Here is a 23,628-nt window from a genome sequence, read left to right as displayed (position 1 = left end):
CCTGATCCCCCATAGCCCAGTTAGACCTTCCCGCCCCTGTGTGTGTGCAGTCCAATGGATGCTTGTCTGCTACCAGCATTACCCATCTCTGTGGGCTAGTGTCCAATGAGCGTGAAGGCCGTATAGTGTACTCAGGTGCGTCAAACCCCTTCAGGGATAAATCCTGGGCTCGGTCTTCTCCTCTGGCTGTGGGAGATGGATTTATGGCGTGTCTGGTTTCCACATGTAAATTCGTCCTGGCCTAGAATCCGCAGCTCTGGCAGGAGATGGCAGCAGAACAGAGTAAATACTGGAAATGGCCCACAGGGGTGAGACTGGGAGCAAAGCGCCCCTCCAACTCAGACGGCTCAGCCAGGAGGGTCACAGGAAGAGAAGTGTTTCACGACCACCTATTTGCCCAGCTGACGTGATGGGTAAATGACCCATCGTTTTTCTGTGCACCTGGGAAATGCAAACAGCAACGTGGCATGGATGCACAGATACCCTCATGCCAGGAGCCTTCTGAGAGGGGAACTGGCTGGATCGAGCCGCATGCAAAGACTGGCAGATTGGCACTACCAGAACTGTACTGAGCATGACACGGTGCCACCCCCTACACAGCTCATCATAATTCTGACTTCCCTTTCACAAACATTTCCTCCCTGGCTGTTCCTCCCTATTATGGGGAGGCCCTGAATTCTCAGAACTGAAAGCCCTCTAAGCACTTGATTTGTCAGACACTGCCCCGGGCAGGAAGCAGCGTGGGCAGTCTTGTACTCTGGCAATTTGGCATAATCATCTGCAGATCAATGTGACCCATCCCAACAGCAGGTAGGGGGTCCTGAATACTCCAGAAGGGCAGGGTCATGGGGACACTTGGGACTGTCTGGTTCTATTCCTGGAAGCCGAACTATGCTGCCATAGACTGAAATGTGCCACAAGACCCTCTCCTTCCCCTTTGCTAACCCAATAACCCGTGTCTTATCCGTGGCCCTTGACTCCCGCCATAGCCAGAAGGTGTTTTTTGCCTACCCAGTTATAAAACAATGAATGCAGGACAGTAACGGGGGCAATTAGCATGTCCAAGTCCCAAGGCCACCTGGAGTACAGAGAGGCGGCATGGCCCAGTCATTAAGGTGTTGGCCAGAGACCTGGGTTCAGACCCCGTGACACCTTGGCCAATTACTTAGCTTGTTTGTGCCTCAGTTCTTCTCCTGAAAAACAGGGATAACAGCACTGACCTAGCCCAGGGTGTTGAGAGGATAAATACATTACAAGATTATGAGGTGCTCCCATAGAGCTGAAATCCACTGGACATAGCCCTTGAGTACTGGCTGGTCCCCCTAACTGCTCCCGAGGTGCCGTGTGTACTGCTGGCAGCGGGGTGGAATGGACGCCTAGTTAGTTCCATCAGGGAGCTGAATCCCACGTGGCCAAGGTGAGCAGCAGCAAGCGCCATCTTTACACAGCCAGAGCGGAGCGATTCCTCCCGGCATCTCGGCACCGGCCTGCGCACACAATGCATTTTAAAGCAAGCGACTTGCTCTCCATCTTTTATCCAGGATTATTCTTCCTGAGCCACTGAACAGCAACCGCAGCATTGGGCACCGGCGCAGGATTCGTCAGACCCACCCGAAAGCAGCAATTTAACACTCCTGTCAATTGCTTCCCCGACGTCAGCCCGTGCGCTCGGCCCAGCCGCACACCGACGGACCGTGCAGCCGAGCTGGTAGCTGACATTTGTGTGGAGATGGCTGGCGCACTCTCCGGCTTCCTTGGGGTTAGTTTTTTTAAAAGTCAGGATGTGATTCTATTACTTTCTAATTATTTTCTTATTGCTGGTGAAAGGTGTTGGATGGGCAAGCCTGAAGACTCTCATCCTCTAGCCACAGTATAAGCACAGCAGGGCATGCTCCACACGTGTTTTTGGGCCAATGCAGCTTCGCCTTGCCATGTAGGACCAATGCTAAGCCTGAGAGATGGTGAGCAGTTTGTCTCCCCTCCCCACACACATTTTATTATTTGGGGATGGGTGGAGAGCACATCCCCAGCACACCCAGAGAAATCTTGATCCCTCTTGCAATGCCGACAGGCGTGAGAGCCAGGAGTCCACCAAGACAGGTCTTTCTCTCTACAAGCTGCTCTCAGGGCCAGAAGCTGATGCTTGCAGGAGGAGGCCATTAAATACTCTGCAGAATGTTTGTGCTAGAGAGAGCCGCACACTGCCAGCACCGTGCATCAAGCTGCATAATTAAACACATTCATCACCCTTGGTACTTGCAAGCAGAGATGGTGCCATATATTCGCCTCCACTAATGTATTCAGAGTTCATGCCTGGCTGATTCAGTAGTTAAGACTTTCACTGGGACCAGCTCCTCGGGGACAAACTGTGTGTGGTGTGTGCGTGCGGGGGGTGTGGTGTGATGGGGGTGTGTCAAACAATCTTTCTGCTCATCTGAATCTTCTGTCTGGGAATGAGAATGAGCCTCTCTGCACGGCGGCGGAAGATGCACAATCACAGTATTGTAGGGACATGGGGCTAAGCCTCTCCGCTGTGCTTACAACAAGCTCTCAGCTGAGGGGCTGGGTTGAACAGGTCCCTCCACCCAGTGTGACCTCGTAGGTATTGTACGTGTAAGATCACACGGCAGACAATGCCGTTGTGTAGAGCAAAATGGTATCCTCCACGCAGCGTGACCTCACACAGACTGTACCTGTGATGTCACATCGTGTCGTGCAAAACAGTGTCCTCTGCACACTAGGGATTGCTGCAACCTCCTCTGCTGATGGCACGACCCCATTTGGGATCATGCCCCACAGTTTGGGAACTCCTGCACTATGCCAGACAAATCCCAAGAGTACAACCCCCAAAGACCACACGGCTGCTCTGTGGCTGCAGAATAACCCTTCCCCTGTACAATCTTGTTTAGATCCTGGACGTTATCAATGGAGCCTCACTAAGTGCACTGGCATGGCTGTTGCCTGCTTCGCACTGACTAGCCGAGATGAAGAACACTGGAATATTCTTTAAAAATGTCTCGGTGTGAACTTTAAAGCATTTCCTGGTTCTCATTTAATCCATTTTAACCACCTGTCATGCTGTATTAAACCAGGACAGAATGAAGGATGAGAACAGCCTGGAAGGCACCTGCTTGCGGACTTCCAAACACTACCTTTACTAATTTGATCCCCAAAGCCTCCTCTGGGGTCTCTTAAGTAGGATGGGCTAAGAGTGGCTGGGACAGCCAGGAAAGGGTTAAAGAGCTACCTGCCTGTCATATGACCAGGCAGGGGGTGTGGGGCAGCGAGAGGTAAGGGGAAAGCCTCTGGGGGCTGCAGCCCCTTTGGGCAAGGGAATCCTTTCATTACTGCGTTACACATTTATGTTTGGAACAATAAGTTGTATATGGAGACGAGGGCCTGAAGTGGACTTGGCTGTGGCACTGGGCCTTTCCTCCAACATACAGTGACTCGAAGATCTCCCAGTCCGGCCTTGGTTTAGTTAGTAAATCTAATTCTTCACATACGTTGCAATTTTAAAGGTTCAGAGTCTGTGGAGATGCACGTAACACTTGAGGAGGGTTTTACTGTCTCTGGTGGCCCCATGAACTTGAAATAAATTGTTGCTGTTCCTATTTTTTAAACGTGTCTGGAATTCTTTTGTTTTTTGCAAGGATCAAGGGAGACATTTTACTTTTTATTCCTACAACTGGTTTCTGGTTAAAATAAAGTGACCCACAACTTTAAGCTCTACCCCTTTACTGCACCCCAATGAATCCAATATGGATTTGTATTCAAGCACTCAGACAGTCAGGAGAAACCCCATTTCTTCCAATGGAGATAAAGCCTCTTTTTAAGAAACTTCACGGGAGTGTAAATGGGCTGCTCTGAGTCGTTTAGTGCCAGGCAGTAAAAACGAAGCAGAAGCACAATACATAAATAAAAATTGCTGTTGTCATGCACATTGGATCAGGCCAGAAACCACCTCCACCAAAGCCCATTGAAGTTGACAGGAATCTTGCCATTGACTTCAATGAGTGCTGGATCAAAGCCTTTCCCTGGAAATTTGGCGCAGGGGCTGTCTTTTTATTCTGAGTTTGTACAGCACCTAGCACAATGGGGTCCTGGTCCATGGCTGGGGCTCGTAGGTGCTAAGTAATACAGACAATAAATAATAATACAGAAAGCCGTCTAACATATATGGCCCATTCCCATCTGCAGAGCGTGTTATTTTCAAACTATAGACCCAAGTCAATAGCATAAAACTGTCCGTTTTTCCCATGCATTTTTTTCTATTCTGGGGTTGAGCATGGAATCCTCTCTACAGGTCAAACAAAAGAACACAAATATTTTTAAAAATGGAGTCTTTAGTTCTAAATGAGTGGGAAAAAAACCCTTTCATTTATTAATCATAAATGATTCATCAACGGAACACAAGCTTCTGTCAAGAAAGACCTTTCTAGCCACCCTCGCTTTACAACATACAATAAGAAGTCCCATAGGCTTTGCTCCTCACATATTTTACATGCGTCCATCCTGTCAAAGAGGGCTGTACCACTCAGATAGATCCTCTCAGCGGGAGGCCCAGCATAGGAAGCATAGGTGTAGGCAGGATAGAGAAAGGACAGGACTGGACAGAAACAGGTACGATTCACAGGCCGGAAGAGGGAGACAGCAATGCATTTCAAGGGTTCTGCAGTGTGTTTGGAGTCAGTGAGGAACACGAGATAAATGAATATTCATTTTGGTGCATCATGGAGAAAAGTACGGCGGATGCCAGGTGAGCATAACCTTTGCTATCAGATAATAATTTTCCTTTGCAGATACACTACCTTGATATAACGTGACCCGATATAACACGAATTTGGATATAACGCAGTAAAGCAACGCTCCAGGGGGGCAGGGCTGCGCACTCTGGTGGATCAAAGCAAGTTCAATATAATGCGGTTTCACCTATAAAGCGGTAAGATTTTTTGGCTACCGAGGACAGCGTTATATCGAGGTAGAGGTGTACTTAAAAGTATCCTTCAGCCTAAAAACACCCGAGTAGAAGGATTTCATGGTCTCCTGTGTGCTGCATAACTTACATCAGAGAAAAGCAATAATGGCAAGTGCAAGCTACCATCCATCCCATGGGATAACAGCATCTATTTACACAGAATGAGATTTGCTCACTTTAGTCTCACTTGCTGGTAGCAGAAAGACGTAAGGGCCATCGGCTGCTGCCCATGCGATGAGAGAGTGGCTACTGCAGTTTAAGTTACGAGAAGTGGGTGTTTCCATTGAGTGCTAAAGGCCAGGTGTGACACTGCACTCCATAGTCTTCATAATGATGTTACATGATATGATTATGACATAGTTATGATGTATTTTATGCAAGATAAGCCATGTGAGATGTCACTGGAAAGGTTATTTTTTGCTGAAGATGATTATCCTACTTGTGTGCATGTATAATTCTTGTCTCTAGTTATGACGATATCAACTATATCTCTGCACTTCAAATGTAGTTACACCTGGGGAGTGCCCACTAGACAAGAGGCTTTCAGTCCATACAGAGGGCGGGGAATGGACCATTAGGAAAACAACAGGCCTTAGGAGAAGCTTATCTCCCACCTGGTGAGCCTTCCTGTGAACGCTCCAGGCAGCCAATGAGTGATGGCTGCTATGACTCTACAAGGACATGTGATCAGACCACGTCTCTAGACTCCATCTTGGGATGTCAATAATTTTCCACAGATCAGTCTGGGGACCAAGCTTTGAAACAAAGGGTTCCCGCCCTATGCAAAAGCTAGATAAGGCGGGGAGTGACATCATCTGAGATTCTTTGCTCTCCACACAAGAAGACTTCTGCAAACACCTGAGGAAGAAAGACTGAACTGGGGGAAGTGCTGGACCCAGGCTAAAGGCATTTTTAGCCTGTGAATGGAACACCTGGGGATCCCAAGCTGTAAGCAAGTGAAGCTTTCCCCTTAAGAATCTGCAGCCTGTTTGTATCATCCGTTAGGGTGAGAATCTGCTACTCATATCCAATCTATTTAGTATAATAAGCTTAGTTTGTGCTTTTTGTTTATTTGCTAGGTACTCTGCTTTCATTTGTTTGCTATCCCTTATACTCAAGTTGTTAAACTTATTTTTGCTTTATCTAAACCAGTATGTGGGAATCATAACTCAGGGGCAAAGGCTGTTGCATATTTCTCTCCACATTGAGGGAGGGGGTGAATTTCATGAGCTTACACTGTACAGTTCCCTGTACAGCGCAAGACGGTATAATTTGGGGTTTGTACTCCAGACAGGGTGCGTGCCTGAGGAGCTGGGAGCTGTAGGCTTCCCATGCAGGGGCTGGTCAAAGAGCCTGCATGTAAGTGCAGCTGGTTGTGTCCCTACCTGTAGGTATGCTGGTGAAAGTGTAGGCTGGAGGGCTTTGCAGCTTGCCACAGCAGCACAGTGTAAAAGGGAGCCCAGGCTGGTGGGTCAGGGGGGCTCAGTGCCCGTTCCAGGTGGCGCCCCGGGGGGAACCCGTCACACCAGGTTTACACCAGCATCACTCCATTGACTACAGTGGTGCTGCTTCTGGCATGCAACGGAAACAAGAGGCGCATCGGGCTCTGTTCCATCTCTGGAGGGCACTTCCATTTGAATGAAAGAAGGGGACAATGGACATACAAAGAAAGCAAGAGAACAAATTCCTGCTTTTAAGGAAAATACTGAGAAAATCTAAATACCTGAGGGATGCGGGTGGGAGTTTACCAAGGCTGCCTTTTACCTGCGCTGCCCATCCCACACACTGCCCTCAGTTCTAGGGGCTGTTGCATCTCACTGAGCCCTCAGGGGAACCTGGAAAGCTTTGGAAGTGTCCTTTAGCCCAGCGAAATGCTGGATGGTGTTGAGCACATAGCTGAATCATAGTGAGCCTCAACAGCCACGGCACCGCAGCTACATTTAATGTAGCCACATGCCTGGATAGACAACTTTGAAACCAAGCATTTAGGGTTTAAAACCAGCGGCAGGACAGCAGCAGCTGGAATTCCATTGGCCATGTGAGATCCTGCAAAGCCCTGGAGTTCATTCTGTGAGGAGCCAATGACACGGGGTTACTCTGTCTGACGGCTGAGGTCTGGGATTCCTTTTTGCAGGTACGATTTGCTCCCACAAATCTTGTGTTTGCAAGGTGGATACCTGCCTAAAAATCTGAGCATTTGTGCCACTCTAGCACTCCGCTCTGCACCCAGATTTCAACGGCAAGCACCAAAAGGGAGATGGCTGTTCTGAAAACTGTGGCCAATAAAGCAACAGTTACATGTCGGATCTTATCAAATCTTGCCTCTTACATGGGGCAAACCCCACGGATTGTCAAATACAATGTGATAATCCTTGTAAACTGGCAGCAAAGACAGCAGGGCCATTCGTTAGTTTTCTGGCTATAGAGGGGAAATTCTCTTTGTAAAAGGGGTTTTACTCCTGTATCCGCTTTACACAGTGAGTTAGCGTATTCTGGACAGCTAAGAGGAAGCCCAGGAAATGAGCAAGGAAACTCATCTACAGAATAAACTCAAATACATCAGACAGATCATTTGACTCATTATTGTTATTTTAATAATGGAAATGTGTAAACATAATAAAGGCCTGATTGATTTTCTACATGTAAACATTGCCATGTTAATAACCAATCTGATGAGATATTGTAGTATAAATATTGCAGGTGTGAACACACTAATTTAAATGACATACCCACAAACTTCAAAGCATGGTATGGAACTGAAAGTGGCTATGGGAACTCAGGGCCCTTCGTTCGCATTACAGCAACTTTCACTGAAAACTACAGTCTTTATTGCATTAGGGCGGTGCAACATAACAGAAATTCCCAGGAAACCACAGCAGCAAGTTCTGCATTTTCAGTGCTGGCTACTGTGCATATGGTCATATAACTGTAACTTAACACTAGGCACAAGCAAGACACACCGATATTTGTTCTTATGGCACCTCACGGGAGTGACCCTTGAGGCAGTCCCTGATGAGATTTTGCTTGGCCATAGCAAATGTCCTGAGTAGGTAGGCCTTCCCCAGAAACCTTCATTACATCTATCGAAAACTGTTGGTTTTCCTAATGAACCTCCATATGAAGTTGGAGTTAAATGCACATGTATCTACACCCCTCCTGCACACCTCATATGTATGCATATCGAGTGGTCTTCTGACTCTAAAGGCACCCGCATTCATCTCTGAGCTACATACTGATCTCACAGCCTAAGCAGAAGTGTATAAACACTGCCATAGGAAAGATCACAAGGGCTTTTAATGGACCTCGGTGTTGGAATATAGTTTATACAGCACAAAGCATTTAAAAGAGCATTTTGATGGTGAGATGTCCCCTTCTAAAGGGTGCTCTGTGTGTGTGTGTGTGTGTGTGTGTGTGTGTGTGTGTGTGTGTTAGAGAGAGAGAGACACACACATACACACACATCTGTATGAAGTTTTTGTTTACAATTCTAAATAGAAACGAATAGTGCAGATTCCAGTGAACAAAGTCTGACTAAATTTCGAACAGAGATAAGATATTATATGAAGTGCATAAATTCATAGCTAGACATGATTAATAGGGGATTTGGTTTGGTTTTGTACCCAACAGGAAAGATTTTGTGAGAAAGGAAATTAATCCTGTTTAAGAGCTTTGATAGCATAAGAGATTGTGTATAGAGGTTTCCTAACCATGTCCAAAACATGTTTCCAGTCTCATCCTTTTCTTCCCCAGGTCCTTGCAGAGAGAGAGAGAGAGAGAGAGAGAGAGAGAGAGAGCGAGCGCTGTGTTCTCAGAAAGGCTTAAAGGAGCGGCATTGCCAAATAGCTTTCCCCGTTATAAAAACAATTCACGAGGGACACCGCATTAAAGAAAAGGAATGTCAACTGAAATTGCTAGAATGAAATGTGATACACGGGACTCAGAGAGGAAGCTGTATATATTGCATCAAATTACACCACAGATTAATCCTGTCTGGTGGAGTGTCAAACGCACAGTTAACCATGAATATTATTAAGGTTCAGTAATACCCATTTAGCCGGTCAGATTACTTGTTCCCAGCTAATCTTTTTAGTTAAAAGGGAAGAAAAGCCATTTCTATACTGATTTGACAATATAGTAGTGGATAGCCAGACAGAATGTTAGACAAGCATCCACTGCAAATCTGTACACAAATCACAAGCTATGTTATGCTCCAAACCCCCATATGTCATGATCTTGAGATGCCTGATTACAGAAGGGCCAGTGAGGCTCCAAGGATTCAACCATGTGAAAGAAAAAAGAAATGTCCTCAACACACATCTCAACAAGACACTTTAGGTCAGACAACTGCATCAGAGAGATGTTCTGATGACCATGTGTTTAATCCACGTGCAAAAGCCCTTGGAAAAAAAAGATCTCCAATTCAGGCATGCCAAGTGGCTATAATTGCCAAGTTTCTTTTTTTTTAACCTGTATTTAGGTATACGGATGGGGCTTTAGAAACCTTTGTATTATGGTTATCATCTATGTAATATCATGCATAGGTATGAACAGACAATGGTGATTGGCAACAGATGTGTGGAAATGTCAATAGAGACCAGGTTTTTAAAAGCTTTCAATATCAGACCTTCCTATAAAAAAAGCCAACAAAAGATTTTTTCTTTACATCCATTAAAAAAGGGCAAATTCATTATAAAGCAACACAAAAAAAATGTTAGCGAGAAAACGCTTGGTTTAAACTTTTTTTATCCTCATTACAAAATACTCAATCTTTCCAATAAAATGATCTGTTGTGTGGTTTTTTTTCTTGCACTGACATGATCCTCTGAACGAAAAACTATCGGCTTTCACACCCGGGTAGGAACCAGGCCTTTTTAGGCAAATTTGTATGTAGTTGTTTATTTTTGTTGTTGTAAAAAGTTTCTAACAGAGCAAAAGCAGAGTCACTGCAGAAAGAAGCAATGAAACAAAGGAGGACGACGTTGATGGGCTTCCCAAGGTCGCTGCAGGTGCCAAACAATGGTTCCCAGGAGGGAGAAAAATGGTTGTTTAAAACAAATTTGGTGCATGTGGCAAGTGTGGATGTTTCCCGTGAGGTCCAAGGTGACATGTATGACAACAGACACAGGAAAGGAAACAAGGGGGAGGGGAAGAGAAGAAAGAAAGAAAAAGAAAGAGAGAGAGAAAATAGATAAAAAGAAAAAAAATAGGTCAAATATAGAAAACATAAGAATTAAAGGTTTATTTAACTTAGTAAATTAAAATGGCCAAAGGTTAGAGAAGAGCTTTAGCACAGTAACACCAGCGAAAAGGCCGACTCGGCAGCTCAGCAATGCCAGAAGCAGCACAGCAAGTTAAAATTCAGGGGGTGAGGGGTTAGCCAGCAAATGGATCAAAATAAATGACGGAACAGGAGGCTCAAATGTGAAACATGAGAAAATGATTAGCTGGTATTTGAAAGGACAACGCTGCCTTTTTCTAAGAAAAGACCTTTTGGAAGCAGACACTGCACCTAACAGCCTGTCCAAGTCCTGACCCAGTGCTCACTGCACTGAGGGTTTGGGTAATAGATACACCTGATTACAGCCTTGCAAAAAGCAATATGGATGCAGGAATACCACGCTGGCTCTTCCTCAGAGAAATCAAGCTCCACTGGTTGGAGTCGTCGTAGACTACCCTCAAGCACACGGCTTCTATAACCATCTTTGTCCTTACAGTCAACTTGAGGACCCCATAAAACTGGCCCCAGGACAGTCTCAAGGGATTATATATAACAAATATATGCTTTGTCTACATGGAAGATTTTCTTCCTAATATAAGAAGGAGCAATGCTGGGTTGGATACATTGACTCCAACCCCTGCCGTGGAGAAGTGGGTGGCTCATTTTGAAATCAAGAGGGAAATACTAAATAACCGGCTATGAAATAACTAAGTGACCCCAATGTAGAACCAGATCCTTGGCCGACGTGAACTGCCATTACCACATTGACTTCAATGGATTTATAGGAGCTGGAGATTTGGCCCGATGTTCTTCCCCAAGCATCTATTAGGGGAATCTGCCCACAGAGGCTCGGAGTCTGCTAATACGCCACAGGCCAAAGGTAAACCACTGCCCTAAACAAGAGCAAACAGCTAAAGCAGCAAAATCTTCTGCCTACTGCAGGTAACATGAATAATTTCATTGCATGATGCTCTCCTTCTCTCTGAAGCAGGCTTCCATTCTGAGAAGGCAGAGAGCCCAAGTGCTGGAGTACATTGGATCGACACTGAAGGAAACTACACTCCGAAACAAGGACCTCTCCTCCAAGAACTCACTTAAGATGGTTTCCACTCATGTGGCTTGCTAGTGTTTTGAACAGCAGCATTCAAAATGGCATAGTGATTCAAAATCTGGCAACTCCTCTCCTTTTACAGTGGAGTAACAACTGAGGAGTAGTTCCGCTGAAGTCAATGCGGTTACATCAGTGAGATCAGAATAGGGCTATTTTAATCTATCTATCTATGGCTTTATTAAGAAGCCTATAAACAATTTTCTCTCTGCACTCTGCCTGGCATTTCAAAGATTGCACTTTCACTGCTCCTGCTATCCTTAACCACTTAACTGTTACCTGAATGTTTTCCCAGGTACGTTTCAGCATTCCATTGGACTGCAGTGGAACGCTATAGACAATGCTAGCACAGGAAATTTGCAGCGAGCCAATCTCAAGAAGGCTGAGGGAACTGAAACACTGTTCAGCACTTAGAAGCTGCCTCTTCAGTGACCCCCATGAGCACAAAGGAACTAATTTACTGCTGATCTCAGCCTACTGCCATTGGTTGCCTAGCCCTGAAATGATCTTATGCAATTCTCCACCTCCCTCCCACCAGTCTCAGTTGTCCTTCAAATGCATGAGGGTAATAAGTATTAGAGCTATTGAAAATGCAAAACTGAGGGTGAGTTGTTTAATGAGTTACCAAATGTCCTTCCATCTAAAACTACAGACCTGTTAAGCGCTCATCCCACTCTCTCTTCCCCCCCACACTCCCTTTCAAGCCCCAAGCATCCAGTGTTAAGAGGTCACACTCATTTGTATGCTTAATGCTGCCAGGGGGCTTTACCCAGTAAAGTTTTGTCATGCACACTGCACAAGCTCTCAGCTGCATCCCTCAGAAAGGGGAGGGAGGAAGAGACCAAGACTCAAGGCTCAGCTACAGGACAATGTGGGGAGAATTTGCTAACTGCCTTGAGGGAAAAAAGTGAGAGAGTCACAGATAAAGCTCTAAAGAAAAAAATAAAATGAAATAACTTCCTTAATACAGATCATAGGCAACGATCGCAGCACGGATGCTCTTCACTCAGGCTATTCAATGCGGCTGTCTCTACTGCTCCAGCTTGCTAGCTTTCAGACTTGTACTCTAGTGTTAACTTAAAATCATAGCTGGTCCGAGGGTCTTATCCCCAAAGGGACTTCTGTGGCTGAATTATTATATGGGCCAAGAGAAGTCTGGAAAGGAGATTCTCCCAAACCTTTTCTTTCTCCTGCAGGCTACCAAACTGCTGGCAAATGTCTGTACTTTAGGGACTGTTTGGCTATTGCAGTATTTGTGATTGCACCTTGTTTTATGGGGAGAGAAATCCATGAAGGATGCATCAGTCTGTCTGCAACAGCAGCTTCTAAAAGGACTGCTGACATTATTCAATTTCTTTTGCCTAATGGGCTACCCAGTGTAATTATTTTAGCAACAGGTTTGCTTTAGAAAGTGCTTTAATTTGGTCTCCATTTCATTTAATAAAGGCCATGCAGCACAGAACAATTTTAACCACACCAGCCAGCTCTTTACGTCTTTATGCCGCTGATAACTGTCTTGTATCAGCAAACGAGCAAAAAGCAAGCAGAAAGCAGGTTTGAAAGGGCAATTCATGTTGTGAAAAGCACGATACCAGAAATCTGAATTTTCCCTTTGCCTTGGCTTGAATCAGGGACCCTATTTACTGGTTTCAGAAATGCATTTTCTACCCAGCACTTTTCTCATCTGCATGTCTTGTTAGTTTATAGTGATACAACAGCAAATATTTCCTGTGAATAGTCAGACAACGGGTTTTCATGGAGCATTCCTACCAGGTTTTTGCTGTGCTATACATATGCTTTGAATGGGTAACCAATTATGATAATGTCTTTAAGCAAGCAAGTTGTCAGGGTTTATTCAGGCACATTAAGGGATGCAGCATAGGTGCATTAATTGAAAGCAGAAAACAATGGTAAAGCTTGTGGCGGTCATACCTGGGATTACAGTAGGCTGAGCTGAAGTCCTGAAAGCATAGTGTGCAGGCTTGGATTTCCCTTGCTGGTTCTCAGCTATCACGTAGACCTCATACTCTGCATTCCACTCTAGGGACTTAAGAATGACGTGGTCGCTGCCAGAGGGGAGTCTGATCTCTGGTTTCCAGTCTGAGGAAAGCTTCTGGGGGACGGTGAGAGGAGAGAGGGGATAAAAAACACAGTGCATGGTCTTAATGGTCAGTTCTGAGATAGGAGGATGATCAACTAATAAACATCCCACATGATGTAAAATAAACAGGGAGGTTTTAAACAGGCACAGGGTTCTCAGACAACTCAGCAGGTGCCAAATGGGGAACCTGCTGCCAGAAGCAGATGAATCTGTCCCTAGGAAGGGGTGGTTGATTGAGATCTTATGAAATTTAAGCAGCATCTTCCCTATTTATTTCCCAGTACAGAGCTATCGTGTCTAAAGAAAACCCTGCTGCTTGTTCCTCTCCCCTCTGCCTGACACCAGATCACACACCTGTTTTAGAAAGACCAAGCCCCAGACCCTCCACGCACGTTGCTGAAGTATGAAACATGCCCAGGATTTTCAGAGGATTCTTTGCAGCGCTGGTACATAGAATTCAGACCATTTTGATGACAAAGGTTTGCTTCCAAACCGAGGGCGAGCCTAGTTTACCAGTTTAGTCTAGTCTGCTTTCTTAAGTCTCTTGGAGATTTTCAAAGCTGCCTAAAGAGATCTGGATCCCTAATTTCCATTTTTAATGGAAACCAGGTGTCCAAATCCTTTAGGCAGCTTTGCAAACCTGTTACCAAGATATCCTGAGTACTCAGTCTCCCCTGAGCTTGCTATTCTACGGCACCTCGATGGCGGACGAGGGCTGCCATTATCTCAGCTCTTGCACAGCAAAAATGCAATTTAAACCCCAGCCGTGAGTCCTGCTACTGTCACGGGGCAGCTCCTTTGCTTTCCTGCTCTTACTGAGCCAGTCAGAGCGGTGAAAGGGCAGTGGTGACCCTCAAAGACCAGCGGCTTGGTCTATCCTCACAGACGAGAACGTGCCTCAGGAAATAAGTGATCCATAGAAAGGACAGGACTAACAAAAATGATAAAATCATGTGACCTCCTCAGTGGCCAGTTTGCATCCAGGATTCCACAGCATTCCGAAGCACATGCTGTCGGCGAACCCCATTTTATGGCAAAGGGGAAGCCCTCACATGAGTGCTACGGTCAAGAAAGAAAGAAAGCATTCTTCTCCTAGCTCATCCCCAGCTGCATGCATCAATTATTCTACCTAGAGGTACTTGCATGTAAGTCACCTATTTATGGTAATATTTCAGGTCATTCACAGGGAGAGGGAAGCCAGTTAATACACAATGCAGTTTAGTGGGGCAGTTAAGGTGATCCACCAACAGATGAACAGAGAAGACAGAAATGTGCATCAGGGCTGGGAAAAGCCTGAAGAGGCTGGAGAAAATGCCTTCTACAGCACCCAGGGCAGACAAGTCATAAGCCAGCAGTCAAGCTTGGGACAAGGTCATGTGGGCACTTGGCAACACTTTTTTTTTTTTTTTTAAAATGACCTGGTCATTAAAAACTAAGCGAAAAGGTTTTCATAGATTTTTAAGGCCAGAAGGGACCATTATGGTCATCTAATCTCACTGCCTGCCTAGCACAGGCCAGAGAACCTCAGCCAGTAGTTTCTGTATCAGGCTCGTAATGTCTGCGGGAGCTATAGCATCGCTTTTTAAAAGACACCCTCAAGTGACGAAGAATCCATTACATCCCTAAAACTGGAGGTTGATAATGTGATGGGTTTAACCAGGGCAACAAGTTACAGCACACAAGCTTTCCATATAAAACATCATTTCTGCCTCCAAGGATGAGCAGCTTGTTGGTTTATAGGTGGGTCACTCATTTTAATTAATTTCAGCATCAACAAATTAGGGAGTTGTCTTAGATGCAGGACAGTGTATGCGTGGATAAAAACAACACAGGATAGCCCTTTTTTATTATTATTACTGCAAAGTATTCTATGCATGTTTTTTGTAAACCTTTCATGAAAGAGAAAAACAACTCAATTAGGATCAGTCACAGTGCTGGGTGCATCTGAAAAACCCGATGAAGCCTATTTACTGAGATCTAGTGCTTTTATGTACCTTGAAATTACCTTCTGCATACTGATCACAGTGGCATCGAAGCACCCTGACAATGGAAAATTCCTCCACTAAGTTGCAAACAAGCCTTCTCATTAGCCAATGAGGGTCCCCAGAGCAGTGCAGCATGTGCTGTTTCAGAACACTGGTAACACATGGGTTGGTGAACAAATGTGACGTAGAGCAGCAGGGAGAACGCAGTGAGTGGGGTTTCCTCACGGTGGAACATTTGTTAGTGCGAAGTGGTGGGGTTGGTTTTAGAATAATAAATTTAAACAAACAAACAAAAAACAAAAGCCCACCAGCAACCGAGAATGCGTACTCTGTGCAAGCACCACCCCTCGGCAATGGCCTCTGAAAGATGGCTTGGATGATCTAACAGGTCTTCTTCATCTCTATCTTCTGGATTCTATGAAACTAAAACACCTAGTAAGAATTTAACAACTCCCTCCTGTCAGAGGGTGGTTGGGAGGGCACCCGAGGGGATGCAAGAGTCCCTATGTCATTTCTAGCGCGAGCGCCAGGATTACTCTGCTGGCTTCACTCTGAGGTTCACTCACCCCACTGCATGGGATGAGTCTTATTGCAAAAGTGGTTTCCCGACGTCTGGTACAGAATTACTTCATGAGAGGGTCTACCAGGCTTAGTCTTGAAGATCTGCTCCGTAAATGCCCCAAAACGTCCACTAAAGGCTGTGGTATAGTTTAATTGCTACCAGGCACATTAATGTTGGAGCAGATTGTCCAGCCAACAGAAACAGCATCAGTAATTTTTAGCAAAACTTCCCCCAGCCCTACAGATCCTTAGGACCTCAAGGCTACTCCAACACATTCTTATTCCTTAAGGCCGAGCTGCAACGTATTCTCTGATTCGGTGCTTTGCCTGCTGTAGAACAGAGAACATCAAACATCACCTAGCAAAAGCCGAGGTTGAAGTTGGCTTCATTTGTTCAGCTTGCAGCAATGTTACCTACTCATAATAAAACAATCCTTCCATTGGGCATTTGCTCAAAATAGAGCAGTGTGGGTTTCACAACCCTAGGCAATTATAGAGATCTAATTTACTTGGGGCCTAATGAGGAATATCTTCAGATAGCGTCCCTCCAGATGGCCATGCCCTTATATTGTCTCCATCTAACGTTGAATACAGTTGATCCAGTCACCTCGCCTCATATTCTTTTTTTAAGTCACGAGTGCACAATAATTTGTTACCAATACGTGGATTATCCAAGCATATAGGGTCAGCTGGGAAATACAGCATGAAAGTTGTAAATTGTTAAGATAAGAGTTTGAAGCCACTGACTAAGGCCTATTGAAAATGTTGCTGGCTATTATGTTTCATAAGAACATGAAATTAAAAAAAAAAAATCTATGTGTCTGTTATCACCCATAGCAGTGCAGCCGGGGGAGAGGGAGGAAGCGAAGGGAATGAACAGTCAAGGTCAAAGTCAAGGAGAAAGTGGTGAGCTAAGAATTTTCTGCTAAATTCTGTATATTTACTTGTCTGTCTATTCCAATGCCACCTCATTTGTCCGGTGAGTCCATCTGTCATTTCTTGATGCCTAGACTGCAAGCTCCCTGGGGTAGGGACTGTTGTGCTTTGTCTCGGCTAGTGGTCATACTTACAGCTTTGTATTTGATCAGATAGTGTCTGATCGGGGAGCCTCCATCATCCTGCTTGATAAGGTTCACTTTAATGGAGTTCCCGTCTTCTCCAATCTGGCCCTCCAGTTTGGGTGCGCTGGGTTCCCCTGAAATAATGGTTTGACTCATATTTAATTTCCAGCCACTTCATAAAAATAAATACATAAACAAACCAAAGGCAGTAAAAGTGCACCATCATCCTGAAACACTTATGGGCAGGTTATCTGCTCCACCCTGGCTCACGCCCACGTGGAAACGCAGCTACACAGACGTGAGAACACATCCCATGCTCCTGAGAGATTCTAATATTTGCAAGGGTTAGCATTTTTAGCAGGTATTTGTGCTTACAAAATTCAGGTGAAATTTTGCATGTGGCTAACCAGAGGTAGGGCAGAAGCTGGGCTTGAAATATAGCTCCTTGGTGTCTGCGACTCAGAAGCAGTTTTAAAGGTTTTCATTCTGAAATTCTTATGTTAAACAGCAGCAAAACAAAGTGGGTGTCAGTCTGTCAAACCAGCAGGGCCACTCTTCTGAAGTGCATACAGAGCAAACTCTCTGTTTCAAGTGGCTAGCTCGCCTCTCCACTGAGAGACATGTTCCTCCTATATCATTTTGTTCTGGGTCTGCACATTGAATGCTTTTCAAATTTGAAAAAAATCTCGGGATTCTCCATCACCCTGCACCTTGTACTGTCATGTACAGCAGTGAAAAGTAGGCATACAATATTACTGCATTACAATAGCAGCATTTTACACTCAGTTTGCATTGGTGTAGATGGCTACACAGCATGATGCCCAGCAATGGGGAATCAGACCCTTGTCTCCAATTTAGTAATGTTATCTTTTTTTAAAAAAAGAGAAAACATTCTCCTGATTTGCAGCTCAGGCCATGTCCACAAAGGACAAGAAGGGGTTGTTTAGTCTGACAAAGCGAAGGCTGAGGGGGGATATGATTGCTATGTTTAAATATATCAGAGGGGTTAATACAAGGGAGGGAGAGGAATTATTCCAGTTTAGTACTAATGTGGACACGAGAACGAATGGATACAAACTGTCCGGGGGGAAGTTTAGGCTTGAAATTAGACGAAGGTTTCTGACCATCAGAGGGGTGAAATATTGGAACGGCCTTCCGAGGGAAACGGTGGGGGCGACGGACCTGTCTGGTTTTAAGATTAAGTTGGATGAGTTTATGGAGGGAATGGTTTAATGATAAAACATAGTAGCCAAGGAAAACCAAGCAATGGTACATGAACAGCATAATGGCCAACAAGGGTCAGGCTAGAGACTCTTGCCTATATGCTCGGGGTATTACTGATCGCCATATTTGGGGTCGGGAAGGAATTTTCCTCCAGGGTAGATTGGCTGAGCCTCTGGAGGTTTTTCGCCTTCCTCCGCAGCATGGGGCAGGGATCACTAGCAGGAGGGTCTCAGCCGATTGAAGTCACTAAAACACAGGATTGGGGACTTCAACGGTAGAGTCCAGGGAAGGGTCTTGCGGCCTGCAGCATGCAGGGGGTCAGACCAGATGATCATAATGGTCCCTTCTGACCTTAATGTCTATGAGTCTATGAGTCCTCCCTAAGACTTCCATTTACCCAGGGCCATTTCCTGCCATTCACTAGTGGTGGCTCTTGTGATTCTCAAGGCAAATGGTGAGTCAATTCCTGCTCTTTCGCATTTGTACAAGATCCGCAGAGAACACTTCCCCACACAGTGAACATTTCCTCCTTGTGCTTTTACAAGATCAGCTCTTCTGCATGAAACAAAACTTAACTCACATGACTTAATTATGCTGATACAAGTGCTAACCTCCCATCTAGAGAGACCACAGCTAGAGTCAGATTTCTGTATACACATTCCCTATAATACTCCCTTTGGTATTTCTCCAGGTTTCAGCTGTTTCTAATTCATATTGATATGATTTACCCCCTGAAGTCTGTTTAGAACTGGCATTACTACTATTTTGTTGTTTATTCATGGATTCTAAGGCCAGAAGACACCATTGTGATCATTTAGGTTTGACCTCCCATATAACATGGGTCAAAGAACTTCCCCAAAATAATTCCTAGAGCAGATCTTTCAGAAAAAAAACTATTTAATCTTGATTTAAAAATTGCCAGTGATGGAGAAACCACTATGATCCTCAGTAAATTGTTCCAATGGTTAATTATTCTCTCGGTTAAAAATTTATGCCTCATTTCCCATCTGAATTTGTCTCGCTTCAACTTCCAGCCACTAGATTGTGTTAGACCTTTCTCTGCTCGATTGAAAAGACCCTTATTAAATATTTGTTCCCCATGTAGGTACTTACACACTGTGATCAAGCCACCTCTTTTGCAACAAGAGAAGAAAAAAAATCAATGAATACAATTTTCCAAAGCTCTTAAATGATTTAGAAGCCTTAGTCTCATTTTCAAAAGTAACAGTCACTTGGGAGCCTAATTCCCACTGACTTTCAATGAGACTTAGGTGCTTTTGGAGATTTTACCATTCAGATTATTGAAAGGCAATGGGATTTAGGCTCCTAAGTTAATTTGAAAACAGGATTTACTGTAAAATTTTGTAAAGTGCTTAAGTGACTTAGATGCTTAAGTCCCAATGTGACTCAATGGGTGCTTTTGAAAATTTAACCTACAGGCTCCTAAGTTACTTTAATGCTTTAAAAAATTTGATCTCAAGTCTTGCTGAAAGTCAAAGGGACATAGGCTCTATTCTGTACTCATCCCCTTAGAATCTGAGTGCTTCAATCATTTTTGAAAATGTAACTTAGGCAATTTAGAAACTGTTACCCAATGTCTTTGTGGGCATCGAGACCCAGAAACTCCATGCTAGTCTGAGGCTGCATTAAAGACCCAATTCCCAGCTCCATGAATCCAAAATCTATAAGGATGACAACTCTAGAAGTTATCAGTGGTGGGGTACCAAGATATGACAATGGCTCACTATTAAGACTCAAATATTTGTTGTGTGAATAATTTTGGCTAATGTGATTAAAACATATGTTACGTTAAAGAGAGCTAGCACTGGTCTTATATTAGAAGTGATGGAATTCTATCAATCTACAGGTTTTAATGATAAGCCAAACCAGTCTTCCTTCATCTATTCCAGAAACAATGTGACTAGCAGGGACTTTGTCTCCTTGTGAAGTGAGCTCGGGCAAATGCAGAGCTCCAACATTACAGTAATCGTTCCACTGAGAAGCCTGCACCATGAAAACACCCACTGTCTTCTCCTTTCTACCGCTTCTGCATCAATGGGGTTTTTGTGCACATCCCCTCCCGAAACGAGTGTTCCCTCACCCCCCCCCTATTTGTTATGGTATGTTTTCTGCAGATTTAATTCCCTTTGGCTCACGAAGGAAAAAATAAAAAGGATGCATGATGCAAGTACCAGTGGAAGCAGGGAAGTTTTCATGAAGATAGGCTTAAAAAATACAAATCAGTCCAGAGAGTAACAGAATCCTGGCACGATGGACTAGCTACCAAGTACAGTTCTACACTGAAAAGCGGATCTGTGAAAATGGCACCTTCTTATTCATCAGATTTTCTCCTTGAAAACTTTTGGGATAAACCTGTTTGTAACTACTTTCTACTCCTCTTACCCTTGTGGATCCAGCAATGCTAAGAAAAAGCAAGCTGGATTTTTATTCAGTCTCACATATCAAATAGAACTATTAACCATCTCCAGGGCCAGGTTCTGCCCTCGGTTATCCTGGGCAGCCCCGTTGAGCTAAGGGCGGCATGTAGCTCACAGAATTTTTGTTACTGGGGATGTAATGCAGGAGAAGTACAAATCTGAGCTTGACTCTCAGATCCCAGCTTGAGTTTGCAAGGCTGGAACCTGAAAGGAAAAAAAAAGGAACTATTATAAATTGAGCAATTTACTCTGGTGTCACTCCCAGGCAGGTTTTCAATGGCACCTTGGTGCTTTGCCTATCTGCATCTTATGGCACTTAAATACCTTTGAAACGATTTCAAAACAGAAGAATTAATGAACTGTCTGATCTCAAATCTGCAGCTACCATTGCCTGAAAGAGCATGTGACTTAGAGACTTCAGACAAGGAGAAAGGATAGGCCATTGGGTAGGGAGATCGCCTACAGCTTGGAAGAGCTGGGATCGATTTCTCACTCTGCCAAACTTCCTGAGTGAGCTTGGGCAAGTCAATTAGTCTCTCCTGGCCTCCGCACCCCACCTGAAAACTGTTCTGATCTTGGGGTCTTTTGGACATTAGTACATTAAAGAGTGTGAGGCACCTGGATACCAGTGGGGGCCATATAAGTGTTTACATAAGAACAGCCACACTGGGTCAGACCAAAGGTCCATCTAGTCCAGCATCCTGTCTTCCGACAGTGACCAATGCCAGGTGCCCCAGAGGGAATTAACAGAACAGGGAATCATCAAGTGATCCATCCCCCTGTCACCCATTCCCAGCTTGTGAAAAACGAAACTAGATAGATGTGATACACACAGGAATTCTGCTTTAGTGCAGCACTGGAGTAGTGGATTTGCCTTTAAAACGTCCTTTTCCTCATGTGCATTATTTAAATATTCCTGCGTGTAAGGTTGCAGGATGTTAGCTATTAGAAATCATCTCTCTTTTAAAGATACTGGGCCACAATATATTACACTGATAGCCCCCACGCTTCCCTTGCCACCACAAGCCCACGTCTGATTGCTGGCTTGCTATCTTTGCCACACCACTCTCCGATTCTAGACTGCCTCCCTGCAATCTGCCTGCCAGCCGTGAAAGCATAATGATGGAAGGTTAAATCAATAAAAACCCTCTCAGCATGCTGTACGCCACCTTTTTGGTGCAAATTGATTTACATCTGCTCTGCCATTTGTTCCTGATGATGTGCCTTTGACTGCTCTGCAGTATTTCAGCCCATGATGGCTGTTCACAGAGCAATGACATAATAAGGTCTAAGAATGTGATACTTCTTCCCTGGTGCAACTTCAGTGGGTTTAGATGGAATCTGGGCCATTATCGCCATTAAATTACTTTGGATACTTATGACCAGGATTAATTTACAAGATGAACAAAAAGAAAATAAAAATACCAGAGAGCAGCATGAAAACTCAGGCCTGTAACATTAAACAGCAGAGCCTTGAAAAGGGCCGGATGCAAAGCCAACGAAATAAAAAAGGAGTCTTTCCCTTGACTTCAGTAGGGTTCAGATCATCTCTCCATTCACTGCTAATGTGCACACCATATAATTCACACTCCGAAAAGCTGTTCCCTTCTCTTTTCTCAGCAAAGATTTAATAGAAGAGGGCAGTTGTAAGGTCTTGTATTACTAAGACTTCCATTACTTCTGCCAAAGATACTACAGTGCATTTGCTACTAGTACATTACAAAGCGGTGTTAAAAATAATGGAAAATAAATTACAGTTGTCAAAATAAATGAACAAAGGACATTGTGAGAGGCATTATCCTAGACTCTTTATAATTCATAAACTCATTGGTAATTTAGACTGGTTCTTCCATTAATTAGTGACTATTAATGAAGATGTCTTGCATATGCATGTAGTGCTAATCCCAGGTTTAGAATGCCAGGGTATGTAAAGGGCCATGCAAACTATTATGGTTTCACTAAACATGTTTTAATAGCTGAAATCATTTATAGATTTCCCGCATGTTTCTATTTCTCGGAAAGATACTCTGATTGACTTCATTATGGATAATTTTAGCAAAACCAATGCTATAATTATTTGTAAATTAAAGTTTACAATTCAGCCGCAGTCAGCAGGCAGGGCTCCCAGCAAAGTCCCAGGATTAATTATATTCGATCATCTGGTCTCCTTTTGGATCCCTAATTCTTGCAGATATTTTATCTAATCATTAGAAAAAGCATCTCTGTCAACTATAATTATACAAATGTAGAACACTCTCTTTGGTATTAGTATTTATTTATTTAAGCGTGTCTTACTGTGAACCACAAGGGACTAAGAACAGACACTGTATATGAGAGGCAGACAGTTCTCACACACAGCTCTTCTCAATCCTAACCTGCAGCATTCCTGCTACTCCAGCTCTGAGCCCCACAGCTCTGCACCTCCATCCTCATGTGCAGCACTTCCTGTTGTTCCAGCCACGGGCCTCCCTTGAGCAGAGATTGACTATCACACCAAATTGTGGCAAAATGTTATTTTAAGATCTTCATAAAAGACTGATCCTGCACCACTGAAGCTAACGGAAGTGTTGCCATTGGGCACAGGGTCAAGTTCAAATAACGACAAGGCTGAGGCATTAAAGACATAACATTTGTGACCTAAGAGTCTGATCCAACACCCAGAATAGGAAACTCTGATCTATACTTTGCTCCTCAGACATTGTTCTGTTCCATGATCCCAAAACACATGACGGTTAATAAGCCTGCAGGCTTTATTAGGATAAAAATGTACTTGGGAGTTTAATTGTAGCCTATTACTAGGAATTTGCAGGATGTCCATGGATGGGAAGAGTTCGCCCTACCTTCTCATGTTTATCAGTTTGGATTTTGATTCAGATATTTTTCACCAACAAATCAGAACCCTAGCTTAGTTGGATGACCATGCATGGAGTGGTCACTAGATCGCGGGTCCCGTT

General features: G+C 44.2%; 1 protein-coding gene across 8 annotated transcripts in view; it reads right to left on the bottom strand.

Annotated features, from left to right (window-relative positions):
* NCAM1 (neural cell adhesion molecule 1) overlaps positions 1-23,628 on the bottom strand; it is a 243,697-nt gene that overhangs the window by 15,363 nt on the left and 204,706 nt on the right. For 5 of the 8 annotated variants that reach the window (XM_054004826.1, XM_054004820.1, XM_054004821.1 and 2 more), the window contains 2 exons: positions 17,022-17,146; positions 13,237-13,417 (listed from right to left, as the gene is read on the bottom strand). In XM_054004826.1, coding sequence (XP_053860801.1) covers positions 13,237-13,417; positions 17,022-17,146 — 306 coding nt within the window. Of the gene's footprint in view, positions 1-7,546; positions 9,979-13,236; positions 13,418-17,021; positions 17,147-23,628 lie in introns of those variants that run through there. The other 3 variants (XM_054004824.1, XM_054004828.1, XM_054004825.1) reach the window with 1 other exon arrangement.

Source organism: Malaclemys terrapin, chromosome 15 (assembly GCF_027887155.1).
Source record: "Malaclemys terrapin pileata isolate rMalTer1 chromosome 15, rMalTer1.hap1, whole genome shotgun sequence".
Classification (NCBI taxonomy): Eukaryota; Metazoa; Chordata; order Testudines; family Emydidae; genus Malaclemys; species Malaclemys terrapin.
Note: the sequence above shows the minus strand (reverse complement) of the source record. Positions and strands in the feature narration are given on the sequence as shown.